This window comes from Amblyraja radiata, chromosome 13 (assembly GCF_010909765.2).
Source record: "Amblyraja radiata isolate CabotCenter1 chromosome 13, sAmbRad1.1.pri, whole genome shotgun sequence".
Lineage (NCBI taxonomy): Eukaryota > Metazoa > Chordata > Chondrichthyes > Rajiformes > Rajidae > Amblyraja > Amblyraja radiata.
Window position 1 is genome coordinate 38,556,562 of NC_045968.1, and position 15,885 is coordinate 38,572,446.

The 15,885-nt window shown below is 43.7% G+C and overlaps 1 protein-coding gene across 2 annotated transcripts in view; it reads right to left on the reverse strand.

Annotated features, from left to right (window-relative positions):
- med12l (mediator complex subunit 12L) overlaps window positions 1-15,885 on the reverse strand; it is a 586,849-nt gene that overhangs the window by 97,999 nt on the left and 472,965 nt on the right. Inside the window, exons 17-22 of one of the 2 annotated variants that reach the window (XM_033031832.1) lie at window positions 10,006-10,150; window positions 8,874-8,992; window positions 7,056-7,199; window positions 5,088-5,251; window positions 4,386-4,517; window positions 572-796 (exon numbers count right to left, since the gene is read on the reverse strand). In XM_033031832.1, coding sequence (XP_032887723.1) covers window positions 572-796; window positions 4,386-4,517; window positions 5,088-5,251; window positions 7,056-7,199; window positions 8,874-8,992; window positions 10,006-10,150 — 929 coding nt within the window. Of the gene's footprint in view, window positions 1-571; window positions 800-4,385; window positions 4,518-5,087; window positions 5,252-7,055; window positions 7,200-8,873; window positions 8,993-10,005; window positions 10,151-15,885 lie in introns of both variants that reach the window. The other variant, XM_033031831.1, reaches the window with a different exon arrangement.

Below are 15,885 nucleotides of genomic sequence, written 5' to 3' on the forward strand. Positions count from 1 at the left end.
TGCGCCACTATTGACACTTACTCCATGCCCTGACCAATGAAGGCAAGAGTACCATATACCTTTGTTACCATTCTATCCTCAAAAATATTCCCTGCACACTCTTTCCAGCTTTTAAACAAAGCTTTCTGGGCGGTGTAAGTGTGTAGGATAGTGTTAGTGTATTGGGTGACCGCTGGTTGGTGCAGACTAGGTGGGCCAAATAGCCTGTTTTCGCCCCATATCTCTAAAATCTAAAGATAATAGCTGTTGATGTAATTCAGCTCGCTGTTCACATAACGCGACATTTCACTAACGGTGGTCACAAAATGTTGGAGTAACACAGCGGGTCAGGCAGCATCACTGGAGCAAAGGAATAGGTGACGTTTCAGGTCTTGACCCCGCTGAGTTACTCCAGTATTTAGTGTCTATCTACCGTGTGAACCAGCATCTGCATCTGAAGAAGGGTCTCGACCCGAAACGTCACCCATTTCTTCTCTTCAGAGATGCTGCCTGACCCGCTGAGTTACTCCAGCATTTTGTGTCTATCTGCAGTTGCTTCCTACACACTCGACACACCACATGCTGGTCGTACCTATCTGTGTCCTGATGTCCCATGCATACGTTCATAAGGGCGTTGCACACAAAGCTGTAGCGGTTGGCTGCGTTGTCGCTCAAGATCTTCCCCAGCATCGAGTGGTTGACATTATGGGCGGACGGGTTCTCAATGAAATCCAACATGAAGTCTGGGTCCCACAGCAGGTTGGAGTTGGAGGGCTGCACATTGCCGTAAATGGTCTGCTTCACCTTTGAACAGGCGCTACTGAGGATAAGAAAACATGTCCCATTACTTTCAATGGTAGAACAATCAACAATTTATAAACGTTTTAAGTTACAGTTTCGTAGGTTAATTAACTTCAGTAAAATTTTGAATTTATCCCTAGTTTGTAGGTTAGTGTATCACTGGTCAGTGATCAGGGTGATCACTGGTCAGTGCAGACTCACTCGGCTGAAGAACCCGTTCCCACTCTGTATCTCTAAAGTCTAAAGTCGTACAGCATGTAAACAAATGCAGTGGTGCAGCGGTAGTTTGATCCTGACTACGGGTGCTGTCTATACGGAGTTTTAAGTTCTCCCTGTGACCACGTGGGATTTCTCCAGGTGCTCCAGTTTCCTCCCACATTCCAAAAATGTATAGGTTTCTAGGTTAATTAGCTTTGGTAAAAAAAATTGTACAGTGTGTCTAGTGTGTAGGAGAGTGCTCGTAGACAGGGTGATCGCTGGTCGGCGCGGACCTGGTGGGCCAACATTCTTGTTTCCTCGACAGTCTAAAGTCCTTCAGCTCATTCAGTACAACTACCATCGAATGACTCTGTATTACGGCAGTTCGGGTAAAATAAATTCACCCTTACTGTTTTGAGATTTGAGATATAGTTTAAGATCCAGAACAAAAACTTGCTATTTTGAGATCTGGGAAGGGAAAATAAATGCACAAAATATACACAGAGAACTGAACTAGTTTGCCAAGGACCACAATGACAGTTCACAGCGGGAGACGACTTAAGAGATTTGATTGGGAAACTGAGAAGGTAATCTCTTGAAGAAGTCTCAAGAAGGGTCCTGACCTGATATGTCACCTGTACATGTCCTCCAGGGATGCTGCCTGACCTGCTGAGTTACTCAGCTCTGTGTCTTATTTAGGAAATTCTCTTCGATTGATAGATGAGCAATGGTACTTTCTCAAACAATATAACATTCATTTCAATTTAATTAAAACAACATTCCTTTTTCTTCTGCTCATAATATAATTAGAATTCCATTGGCTGTAGGGCTGTTCCTCCAATCAGCACCTCATATTTCGCTTGGGCAGCTGACACCCCAGCAGTATGAATATTGACTTCTCTAATTTCAAGTAACCCTTGCTTTCCCTCTCTCTCCATCCCTCTCCTTGCCCAGTTCTCCGACCAGTCTGACTGTCCACGGTTACATTTTATCTCTGTTTGCTTTGTTGCTACCTTCCAGCTAACAATGATCTATTCTACAATTCTCTTGAGCTTCATCCCCTTTGATGTCTAGTTCTTACACCTTACACTTCCTTATCTTTATATCTCACCCTTCCCAGACACTCAGTCTGAAGAAGGGTCTCAACCAGAAACATCGCCAATTCTTTCTCTCCAGAGTTGCTGCCTGTCCCGCTGAGTTATTCCATCATTTTGTGTCTATATTCGGTTTAAACCAACATCTGCAGTTCCTTCCAACGCATTGGGGCTTTACTTCTGACAGAAAAACTTGCCATTGCAACGTATCTTATAACATTGAATTACAATGAAAAAAGGGTTTGTCAGTCATACAGCGTGAAAACAGGCTTTTCAGCCCAATCTGCCCACGCTGACCAACATGTCCCATCTACATTCGTCACACCTGCCTGTGTTTGACCTACGTCTCTCCAAACTTGTCCTATTCATGTACTTGTCCAAATGTTTCTTAAACATTACGATAGTACCTGCCTCAACTACCTCCTCCAGCAGCTTGTTCATACACCCACCAACCTTTGTGTAATCAAGTATAGTCTTTTCACTGACTGGAAAGCACGCGATAAAAACGCTTTCAACCAAACATGTGATAATAATAAACCAAACTCAACTAGTTTCACAATACCATGAAAGCCATGTCAGGGAATAATGTGCCAAGATTAATATTTTCCCTTCACCAAATACAACTTAAATCCCTGCAGGAAGGAACATAATCTGTTTTTTTTTCCTCCCATATTCAAATAAACGCAAAAACTGTTCCCAAATGTTTTTATTTCAATTTGATAGTCGCTTCATGATCATTTTTACTTTTTAAGTGACTTGATATGATCGTAGTCTCAGTTACACATTATCACTTTACAGAGATGCTTGGAGATGTGGTGGCAACAGCAGATCAAAGTCTCACACCACTCTTTCATCGCTGTGGAACTCTACAGTGTGAGAGAGTGTCTCACCACTCAACCCTCAAGTCACGAAAGGCGTCAATGTTTCAGTCAAAACATTTCAAAGCAATGGAAAGTAACCAGACTTCAAAAGATATCAGTGGGGGTGGAACAGTGGCACAACAGCAGAGCTGCTGCTTTACAGCGCCAGAGGCATGGGTTTGATCCACACTACGGGTGCTGTGTGTACGGAGTTTGTGGGTTTTCTCTGGGTGCTCCGATTTTTTCTCACACTCCAAAGACATACAGGTTTGTAGTCAAGTCAAGTCAAGTCACATTTATTTATATAGCACATTTAAAAAACAACTCTCGTTGGCCAAAGTGCTTTACATTTGATATAAGAATAGCACAACAAAACAAACTACATACATATACATACATATAGCCCTCACTCAGAGGACGTCAGAAAAGGCTTGAGAGTATAGATAAGTCTTTAGTCTTGACTTAAAAGAGTCGATGGAGGGGGCAGTTCTGATGGGAAAGGGGATGCTGTCCTACAGTCTAGGTGCTGCAACCACAAAGGCGCGGCCGCCCCTGAGCCTATGCCTAGACCGTGGGATATTCAGCAACCCCAAGTCGGCCGATCTGAGGGGCCTGGAGGTGGAGTGTTGGGTGAGAAGACTTTTTATGTAGGTGGGGACAAGCCCATTGAGGGCTTTGTAGACATGGAGGAGGATCTTGAAGTTTATACGGAACCGCACAGGGAGCCAGTGGAGAGAGACCAGGATCGGGGTGATGTGGTCCCTTTTTCGGGTGCCCGTCAGGAGTCTCGCTGCGGCGTCTTGGACCAGTTGCAGGCGGGACAGGGAAGATTGGCTGATGCCAGTGTAAAGGGAGTTGCAGTAATCTAGGCGGGAGGAGATGAATGTGTGGATGATTGTAGGTTAATTGGCTTCTGTAAATTATCCCCTAGTGTATAGGATAGAACTAGTGTACAGGTGATCATTAGTCGGCGCTGCCTCGGTGTTTCCGCGCTGTATCTCTAAATAAACAAAACAAAACTAAGAAGACTTCTGAAGTCCGTAGGATGGTTCGGACCTGGAACATCACCTATCCATGTTCTCCAGAAATGCTGAAACCTTAAACTGCAAGGGCGGGAAAAACAGTTCTCTGATTTCTATCCTCGTGAGAAATTTAAACTGCAGCTCAAAATAAATAAAATCTTCACAGCTAATCCCACTGAAACCCATCTGTCACCAGAAAGTGAAACCAATCAAAATCTCGGTTGTCGGTGAAGGATTTTCAGAAACAAGAGTCTAGAAAATAGAGACACAAGGAACTCAGTAGATCATCAGCATCTCAGGAAAACTTTGATAGGTGATGATTCGGGTCTAAGCCATATAACCCTCCTTCCTTAACAAGACATCTGGAAATGAACTGATGTTTGTGAAAAAAGATGCCCGCTGCCAAAAGGTTATGAAGCATAATTACTCACCTGAAGAGATCCCCAAATTTACTCCTTAGGTGGCTGCAGGAGACATAAAGGTCATACAGATAGGCCAGGATGCATCTTTCAGGAGAGGAGCATTCTGAAGGATTGACAACATGTTTCACAACTCCACAGAGTCTGGAAGAGAGAGGACATAGAACAGAGATAGGTCGATTGATTGACTGATACTTTAGTATTATCACACGTGACATGTCACAATGAAATTCTTTGTTTCACAGACCATACACAAGGTATGCAAAGAGTCGCCACGGATAGGGTGCTGACACAGTTACAAAGTGTTCAATGTAGTTCCCAATGGTCTCTCTTCATTCTTGGCGTCCCACTTTGTTCTCTCGACGCCCACCCCCCGCCTCCGCCCCCTTCCACGCCGGGTCCATTTGATGTGGAATGCAAAGAAATCACCCTATTCTCGATACAGTAAACCCTCACTATAATGGACCTGAGGAGGGGGGGGGGGGGGGGGGGTGTGAATGGTGTCCGAAGTGTCAGCTTTAACCGAGTGAGGGGGGTAAGGCCGAGAGGGAAGAAACCTGGAGTTAGGGGAGGGGAGTTAAACGAGCAGTCATTCACAGAAGTCCCTTCTCGACCGTGACGGAGTGTCCAGTGAATTTTTCGCAGCCAATAATCTGCAGTGGATTCGGAGAAACGAAAGGGCGACATGAAATGAACCAAAAACCCATCCCTCACCCTTCAAACACTTGTGCCGTCTGGTCGGGGTTGAGGACGAGGCAGGAATGGTAGCGGCGTAGCACAGCCACGATGCACAGGCACAGCCCGGTGGTGTAGCTCCCAGCCAGACTTGAGGACTTCAGCAGCAACTCCGCTTCCACCACACTTAGTTCATTCAGCAACTGCGACACCAGAAACACAGCGTCAGCGCCTGCCTCTCGCAACAAACCCACGTCAAACATCACGGTACAATTCACGGTTTAAACTTGCACTGCAGCGCATTATAGGGTCTGTAGGTTTGAAAGAGGATGCTGGATGCATGGCGATGGGTGTCAGGATGAGGGTCTGAAGAAAAGTCCCGACACAAATAGTCACCTATTCCTTTTCACCAGAGATGCTGCCTGACCCACTGAGTTATTCCAGCATTTATGTCTTCTGCAGTCACCTAAGGAGTAGGTCTGTCTTCTTTTAAGGATGAGGGTCTTCAATTAAGGCGTAGAGGTGGGTAAAGGTTTTATTTTAGTTTTAGTTTAGTTTTAGGTTAGTTTAGTTTATTGTCATGTGTTCCGAGCTACAGTGAAAAGTTTTTGTTGCGTGCTAACCAATCAGCGGAAAGACGGTACATGATTACAATTGTGCCCTAAACAGTGGACAGATACAGGATAAAGGGAATAACATTCAGTGCAAGATAAAGTCTAGTAAAGTCCAATTATAGATAGTCTGAGGGTCTCCAATAAGGTGGATGGTAGATCAGGACCGCTTTCTAGTTTTTAGATAGGATGGTTCAGTTGCCAGATCACAGCTGGGAAGAAATTGTCCGTGAATCTAGAGGTATTCAGGGACAGTTTCTTCCCAGGGACATTTTTTACTGAAGCCAATTAACCTACAAACCTGCACGTCTTTGGGATGTGGGAGGAAACCGGAGCACCCAGAGAAAACCCACGCAGTCACAGGGAGAACATGCAAACTCCACACACAGACATCATCTAATAATAATAATAATAATAATAATAATAATATCTTTTATTGTCATTGCACATAAGCGCAACGAGATTTGGTATGCAGCTTCCAACCGATGTCATAACATAAATAAATAATAAATTTGGATTTAGATATCTCGAGAACATGGATTGTAAAAAGAACAGTAAAACAGTCAAAACAGTCAGGATCTGTAGTCAGGATCAAAGCGGGGTCCCTGGCGCTGTGAGGCAGCAACTCTACTGCTACGCCACTGTGCTGCCATGTACGGTGGAATCGAGGGGGAGTTGAATGTTGCCCACAAAGCAGAGAAGGTGAAAGGGAGAAGGCAGGAGAATGGGGTTGAGAGCCATGATTGAATGGCAGAGGAAACTTGATGGCCTCATTCTGCTCCTAGAACTTATGAACGCGTGAAATGTCGCCTATCCATGTTCTGCAGAGATGTTGCCTGACCTGCTTAGTTACTCCAGCACTTTGTGGCATTTTTGGGTATGTAAGATATCAGAATGTAGATTATCTGTTCCATTCCCTACTTATGACACATGAGCTGATTTAACAGAAGTACTTCACACAGAATGCTTTGGCCCTCGTGAAATGAAAAACATTAAAGGGATGCAAATCTTTATTTTCTTTCAGAGCAAAATTACACTATCGTAAATCCTTGGCTTATTCTCTGAGCATTACATGTCTTTATGACTGCAATCATTCAATGATACCTAGGTACCGTGAAATACTTTGTTTTGCACCCAACCCAGTAAAGTCATGTGGCAGACCTCACCACAGCAGTGCACAAGTGTCGCCACGTATTGGCGCAGGCAAAGTTACAAAAGTTCACCGAACATTCTTATTTATTGCTTGCCGTCGCATGTATCAGCAGCCCCCTCTCCCTCCTTGCTCTCCCCTCCCCCCCCCAACCCTCGGTTCCCCCGTCGATCTCGGCAGCTGCTCTCCAATGACCTTCTTCGCTCTCAATCAACTCTCCTTGCTCTCGACAGCCCCCAAGCTTACCTGGATGGCAAAATCTATAAGACCGTTGATATTAAGGGCACACTCCATCATATCAAAAATAAGCTGGATGTGATGGGCCAAAGGCAGATGGTATGAAGTTCCTGAGGCAAAGCTTGTGATTTGTTCCAGGACGTTACTGGAAATCTGGAAGAAAATTGACAATGAATACCCCATGGCATCCTTACAAGCTGTGCAAAACAGCACTGGGGATTGAATCAATTGAAAGATACAGCATGGAAACATACCCTTCGGCCAACCTAGTCCACACCGACCACCGATCTCCCTAGTTCACACTAGTTCTACATAATCCCACTTTAGCACCCACTCCCTACTCACGAGGGGAAATTTTACAGAAGCCAATTCACCTACCAACCTGCACGTCTTCGGGATGTGGGAGGAAACCAGAGCACTTGGAGGAAACCCACTCGGTCACATGGACAACGTACAAACTCCGCAGACAGCATGCGAGTTCAGGTTGGAACCCATGTCTTTGATGCTGTGCGACAGCCGCTCTACCTCTGCATCACTGGGTCACCAATGAGCATTACTCATAGGAGATGAGCTGAACAATCTTGCTCTTTATACCGAACAGTGGGGAGGGAGGCTGGAATAAAAGATTTAAGTATATCAAATCGTCAGCGATTTAGATGAGGGGACATTCAGAACCTTTTACCCAAAAGTAGAAAGTCAAAATCTAGAGGGCATGGCTTTAAAGTGAAAAGGGTAAAGTTTAAAGGAAATATTGGCACATACTGTATACAGGCAAAGGAGATTAGGATAACGACAACATGTTCAGCTGGGACATTATGGATCAAAGGGCCTGTTCCTGTGATGTACTGTTCTATGTTCCACGATTTGTAGTACAATCCTTCAAGGTACATCATGTATGATTACCACCATGGGCATATACAGTCACCAACAGCAATACTTTATGTTAGAGATACTGCGTGGAAACAGGCCCTCCAAGTCTGTGCCGACCACCAATTTCCCCATACACTAGCACTATCCTACACACCAGGGACAATTTACTATTTACAGAATCCAATTAACCTACAAACCTGCACATCTTTGGAGTGTGTGTGGAAACCAGAGCAGCCGGTGAGAAAGTGAGATAACATAGAACTAGAATAAACAAGTGATCGATGGTTGGCATGGACACGATGAGTTGAAGGGCCTGTTTCTGTGCTGTATCTCTAAATTAAACTTGCCCAGGCTACTCAAACAGCATCTTACAAACTCATTGGATCAGTGGGTGCATGTGCGTGCAGTGGCTGGTGGGGTGAGACAATGGGTGTAAACAGAGTCCATTAAAACTTCCCGTTGCTGGTAGAACCTCCTAGTTGTTAGAAAATATATTAATTATAGTAAACTATTTGATGTGAATACAGGTCCACCACCGATTTTCCGGCACCCTTGGTACCAGAGCCTTGCCGTGTTATCCATTTTGTCGACTAACAAAGGTCATGACTTTGAGGGGCCGAGATACCGGCTCGCGGAGTGGGCCTTGGAAATCAGCTATGAAAACGGATCTGCCGTCCACAGCCAGGCAAGGCTTCTAGAGCCCCGGCCACAGGGGGCAAATTTGACCCACCGATCGGCCTCGGAAGTCCTGACGCGGTTGAGATCGGCAGTCTCACCCAACCCAGGGGCCTCGTTTTCGGCGCGACTTTCGGGAGGAATTTCAAGTGCGCTCTTATAATTTTGTCCGGATGAAAGGAGGTGCCGGACCACCAGTTGCCGGAAAATCGGTGGCGGATTGTAGCAAACCTCAACATTAACACTGCCTGAAAATAGGAGAAACATTAAACAGATCCACACCTGAAACGTCACCTGATGCTGATCAAAATAGGAAAGTTGTTGAAGCTTAGTAAAAATAGTCTCTAGGGTTAGCGGGGTTTCCTGTTTGATCCTCTTCGACTTCTGCCCTTCATCACCTGCTGCACAAACAGAAGAAAACCAGAGTGACACTACAGTCATTCAGAAATACAAGCGGAAAATGTTGGACCTTCTCAGTAGGTCATACGTTACTTGTAGAAAGAGAAATGGAATTAGTGTTTCATCTTCAAGACCGTTTGTTATATCTCAGAATATGAGAAAGCAAGCTTATTTTGGTCTATAGAGTGGATGGAGGGCAGGATTATTAGGACAGGATAGATCTCTAACAAGGCAAGGCTAGGGGTTGCTAAAGTGATTGAGATACCATCGAGCCAGATGGATGATATAATAGTGAGGGATGTTAGAAAAGGGGAAAACAAAATAAAGGGATATATAATAAGCCCATAAGTTGTAGGAGCAGAATTAGACCATTCGGCCCATCAAGTCTACTCCACCCTTCAATCATGGCTGATCTATCTTTCCCTCTCAACCCGATTCTGCTGCCTTCACTGTATAACCCCTGACACCCCTACTAATCAAGAATTTGTCAATCTCCACTTTAAAAATATCCACTGATGGCCTCCACAGCCCAACTTGTCCACTTTGACCACAATCCCCATCTACACCAGTCCCTCCTGCCGGCCTTTGGCCTATATTCTTCCAAACCTTTCCTATCCATGTACTTGTCCAAATGTCTTTCCACTTTTGCAACAATACTATATTTAACAATGTAAACGTACAGACTTTAATTTTGCAGTAAAAAAAATAAACTTAAGAGTTATTTATGCGACCAACATTTTTGAAAACCCTGTGGTCAAAGGACATAAAGTGAATGGTCAAAGGACATAAAGTGCTGGAGTAACTCAACAGTCAGGTAGCATCTCTAGAGAACATGGATTTGCAACGTTTCAGGTCGGGACCCTTCTTCGGTCTGGAGAAGGATCCCGATCCGAAATGTCGCCCATCCATGTTCTCCAGCGATGCTGCCTGACCTGCTGAGTTACTCCAGCACTTGGTGTCCCATTGTGCATTAACCAGCACCTGCAGTCCCTTGTTTCTACTGTCCACCACTTACTGGTTTCAGCTGTACTCTTCTTGTTCAAGATTTTGAGGATATCTTTGGTAATCTTCTTCAGCTGGTGTCGAGCTTCATCCCTCTGCTTCCCAACACCGTACAGAAGAATCATTCGCTGATTACACTCGTGACTTGAGGTTTCGTCCTGTGAACGGAGATTAAAACACATTAACTACATCCAGTGAGCATTTATCTTGTGTATGCATATCAATTCAACGAGAACACAGAAATCCTATGCACCTTACATCTTGCCCATTTGAAACAGATTAAGCAGTAGACTACACATCCCAAAAGGTGAATAAATGAGCAACAGTCTCACACCATAGAGCCAGCAGTTAGCATGGGTTGCTTATTAAAATGTATTAAATTTTAACGATTTTTTAAATTAAATAAATTACATCTAAGCGCATTTAATAAATTAAATTTAAACAAATTTTAACAAATTTGTTTTAAATTAATTTATTACATTTGTTTACATTTAATTCATTTAATTAATAAAATTATTTAATTAAAACATTTGTTAAAATTTAATACACTTTAATAAACAATCCATACCAACTGCTAGCTCTGCTGCAAAACTTTGTTGCTAATCTATTATAGTCATATAGCAATGAAACAGGCCCTTCAGCCCAACATGCCTAAGCCCACCAAGATGCCCCATCTATACTAGTCCCACATGCCGCACTTGGCTTATATCCCTCTAAACCTTTCCTCTCCATATGTCTTCTAAAAGTTTTAATGACCTGCCTCAACGACCTCCTTTGACAGGTCATTACAACTAAAGTGTTACAATATATTCAGCACTCTGTATCTTTCCCTTTGCTCTACCTATTGTACTTGAGTTTGACTCAATTGTATTTATGCTACTGTGCCGTCCCAGTGCAAACCTGTTTTGTTCGTAGCACTGAGGAGCTTTGGTGGCACCAAGACACTTTCGCTGGCCAAGGTCCCTGCACTGGGGCGGGACATGTCTTTGATTATATTGACTGCTTTTCCGAGGCAGTGTGAAGCGTAGATGGAGTCAATGGAGGGAAGTTTGATCTGTATGATGGACAGGGCCACATCTACAACTCTCTACAATTTCCTGTGGTCTTGGCCAGAGCTGTTCCCAAATCAAATCATGATGCAACCTGACAGTATGCTTTCTATGGAGTATCTGTAGATATTTGTAATGGGGGCTTGCCGGATTTCCTCATTCTTTAAGGAAGTAGAGGCATTGGTCTGCCTTCTTGTCTATTGGATCAATGTGGTTAGTTCTCGACCGATCGGTGGTAATATTACTGACATGGAAATTGAAGCTCTCAACATTTACACTTTGGCACCATTGATGCTGATTGTGGCATGTACACCACCATACTTCCTGAGGTTTTATAACTGACTACTTAGTTGCCATTGAGGGAATGGTTATGGTCCTAATACTGTGATACTGATCCCTATCTCCTTCCCGCACTGTGTCTTGTTATTGTTAGGGATCCAGCCCACCACAGTGGTGTAATCCACAAACTGGTAGACGGAGTTTTAACCTGGAACGGGTGCTGAGAAGGTTTACGAGGACGTTACCAGGAATCAAGAGCCTGAGCTATCGGGAGAGGTTGAGCAGACCAGTATTTCATTTCTTGGAGGGAAAGAGGATGAGAGGTGATCTTACAGAGGTGTACAAAATCATGACATGAATAGATCAGGTAAACGCACAGTCTCTTACCCAGACTTGGGGAATCGAGAACCAGATGACATAGGTTTAAGGTGAGAGGGGAAAGATTTGATAGGAACCTGTGGAAGAAAATATTAAGATCCTTTCTATCTTCATTTTGATTGGAATTGAACAAGGTAACAAAAGGGTGTTTGGATGTGACAATTGGCATCTCTCGTTGCCCAGGTGTAGAAGAGGTTTGTGTGAATCGGCAAAGTAAGATTAGACATATTACCTCTTGTGTGGGAATGTGTTGGAGGGTGGATGGTAAATGTAACCATGAAATAGTAGAAGGAGATAACGAAGCTTGTTTTCCTCTGTGGGAAGTTACAATGGACCCCCTACTGCTAGTAGCATAGAAATGTTACTGTAAACGGGGGGCTTATGATTGGCTTGGAGAGGGGATGGTGGCGTAGTCCGCCTAAAAGATGAGATAGAATAATGTTAAGATGTCCTTGTAGTGTGTTTGACGTATTAACCATCTCTTGTTGAATAAGATTGAAATAAACAAAAAGTATGTTATGACTAATGAAATAATTGGTACCCATGTAGTAGATAGTACATTCTTACATAGTTGTATCTAACAAAAAAAAGTTGTTCACTGCACAGTATAACTGCCGGCTAATTTTGCTGTGAAGTCAGAGATCTGGTGAGCAGTTAACTGCCGCTATCTCTCCATGATATCATGCAATAATGTCTCTTGAAGCAAACCTGTGAAGTCCCCGCTTTTCATTTTCCTTTAATTTTCCTCTAAATTTAATCGTTCCACAGAACCTGAGGGGTAACTTTTTCACACAATAGGTGGTGGGTGAAAGGAACAAGCTGCCAGAGGAGGTAGTTGAGGCAGGCAGGTTTAAGAAACATTTAGACTGATACATGGATAGGATTAGTTTAGAGGGTTATGGGCCAGCCGCAGGCAGGTGGGATTAGCACAATTTGTTGGTCGGCGTGGGCAAGTTGGGCTGAAGGGCCTGTTTCCATGCTGTATGACAACGAGTTAGAGCCGAATTTGGCCGCACAGTGGTGAGTGTATAGAGAGTGTAGTAGGGCAATGAGAACATAACCTTGTCGGGCACTGTTATTGGAAATTATTGTGGATGAATAATCCTCGCCGATTATGGTCTGTGGGTCATAAAGTGGAGGATTAATTGACAGAGGGGTGATGCCGATAACATGGTTCTTTTTAATTCAACTGAGCTTTAATTTGTTGATCACTGAATATTAATAGATGTTAAGACGTAAGCGCAAATGAAGTGCAGCTCGCTGCATGTATGTATTTGACCAGGCTTTACCTCCGACAATGTGACTCCTCATCAATCTCAGGCACTTTGAACTGATCAGGAAGAAGGAAAGTTCTTTCTTGCTCAACTTCCTCAATAACGGAGAAAAACAACTAAAAGTGCAAACAAGGTAAATTTGGTAACAGCCATTCCTCTTTCAGGATGAACTAATGTCTGAACGACGAGATGACTAAAATACATTGGGGCGGCACAGACGCGCAGCAGTAGAGTTGCTGCCTTACAACGCAGAGACCAGGGTTCCATCCTGACTATAATAATAATAATAATAAATTTTATTTAATGGGCGCCTTTCAGACATCTCAAGGACACCTTACATAGTAATCGGAATAAAAACATATAATCGGAATAGAACAGGTAATAAAGACATCACAGAGACACAAATTAAAAACAGAATTCAATCCAAAAACAGAAAATCAAAAACACAGTGTGTAGAGAGAGCAGCGGCAGCCAAAGCGCGCCAGCGTCCACTCTCTCTTCACGGCAGCCATCTTGGACACAGACCTACAGGACTACAACTAGACAAAAAAATCATCCCCCCACAGTGGATAGCACTGTGGAGGAAGGCACAATGTCCAGTCCCCACCCCATGTTCACCCCAAAGTCAGGCCTATTGAGGCCACCGCAATTGCCTCTACTGTCCCTGGCCGTTCTCACCGGGTGGTCTTTGACTATGGGTGCTCTTTGCACAGAGTTTTTACATTCTCCCCATGATCTGCGTGGGTTTTCTCCGGATGCTCTGGTTTCCTCCCACACTCCAAACACATGCAGATTTGTAGGCTAATTGGCTTTGGTTAAATTGTAAATTGTCCCAAATATAGGTGAGATAGTGTTACAAAATTGCTGGGGAAACTCAGCGGGTGCAGCAGCATCTATGGAGCGAAGGAAATAGGCGACGTTTCGGGCCGAAACCGTCTGAAGAAGGGTTTCGGCCCGAAACGTCGCCTATTTCCTTCGCTCCATAGATGCTGCTGCACCCGCTGAGTTTCCCCAGCAATTTTGTGTACCATAGGTGAGATAGTGTTAGCCTGCGGGGATCGCTGTTTGGCGCAGACTCGGTGGACCGAAGGGTATCTCTAATCTAAACAAAACTAAAATAAACTAAACTAAAACATTAGACAATAAAATGTTTGGTCTTTCTAATGTGCTAAATTCCGGTTTCACTGTCTTTTTGAAAGAAACCGGATCTACAGACACAATAACTCCAATCAAGAGAGATAAATATCTAACAAACCATTGTCATAGACAAGTCAGGGTACAACTCACAGATGATAATGCCAGCAATATGTCTTCTCATGAGTGTTTAATTCATATGTAGTGAAACAAAACAATAACATTCTTTCTGGCATGTAGCATGTTCAAAAATAGAGTACATAATAAAATAAACAAACAAATAAGTTCAATCAATAAAAATCCCAATCTAATGCTAAACACAACAAAAGCCCCAAGTCCCTAATGCAACCAACGCACTTTGTATTTGAAGCCTTGTTGGTGTTATTGGTGCTCTGAAGAAGGGTCTCGACCCGAAACGTCACCTATTCCTTCCCTCCATGGAGGAGGCCCAGGACAGAAAGTTCGGATTCCGAATGGGAGGGGGAGTCGAAGTGCTGAGCCACCGGGAGATCAGGTTGGTTAATGCGAACTGTACGGAGGTGTTGGGCGAAGCGATCGCCAAGCCTGCGCTTGGTTTCACCGATGTTGAGCAGTTGACACCTAGAGCAGCAGATGCAATAGATGAGGTTGGAGGAGGTGCAGGTGAACCTCTGCCTCACCTGGAAAGACTGCTTAGGCCCTTGGATGGAGTCAAGGGGGTAGGTAAAGCGACAAGTGTAGCATTGGAATTATTATAAATAAAATTAATATGGTTCACAAATGTCCTGCTGTCCTCTCACAGGCAAACACATCGATGGTCACTTTGGAACCGTAACAATGTGGTTAACTCTGAAGTGTGGGATTCAAGAGATAAAATAGAAGCATAGAGGAATTCAGTTAATAAAGCAATATTTCCATCTATCAGTAATATTCATTGAAGAAACCGTGAATAGGTAGAAAAGGTTTTATTTATGTCGTGTGCATCAGAAAGATGTTCATCAATGGCCTTAAGTGCAAGAGGAAAATAAGTATTTCCTACAATGCCATCAAGAACTATCCATGCGCTTTATATCTAAGGAAGTAACTTTAAGCGTTACAGCCATTTCAACATCGAGATGGCAGCAGTCAATCTGTGGATAGTAGGTTCTGAGAAGCAACAATGTGATATCAAGTCGTCAAGTACAGTTTATTGTCATATGCACAAGAACGGTGAGGTACAGATACAGTGAAAATCGTGCTTGCAATATGGGCCGAACATGCTGTTTTAATGATTGAGGGATCTGTATGGATCGTTTAGGTCACCATGTTATAGGAGAGATGCTGTCAAGCTGGAAAGGCTGCAGAGAAGATTTATGAGAATGTTGCCAGGACTCGATGGCCTGAGCTATTGGGAGAGGTTGAGCAGGCTAGGACTTTATTCCTGGGTGTGCAGGAGGAAGAGGGGTGATCTTACATAGGTGCACAAGATTAAGAGGGGAATAGATCAGGTAAATGCAGTTTTTTTTGCCTATAGTAGGAGAATCGAGAACAAGAGAACATAGGCTTAAGATGAAGGGGGAGAAAGATTTTATAGGATCCTGAGGGCCAACATTTTTACACAAATGGTGGTAGGTGTATGGAAGAAGCTGCTGGAGGAGGTAGTTGAGGCAGTTACTATCACAACATTTAAGAAACATTTAGACAGGTGCATGAATAGCACGTTGCATGAATAGAGGTATATGGCCCAAATGTAGCAGGTGGGACGAGTGTAGATGGGACATGTTGGTTGGCGTGGACAAATTGGGCCAAAGGGCCTGTTTT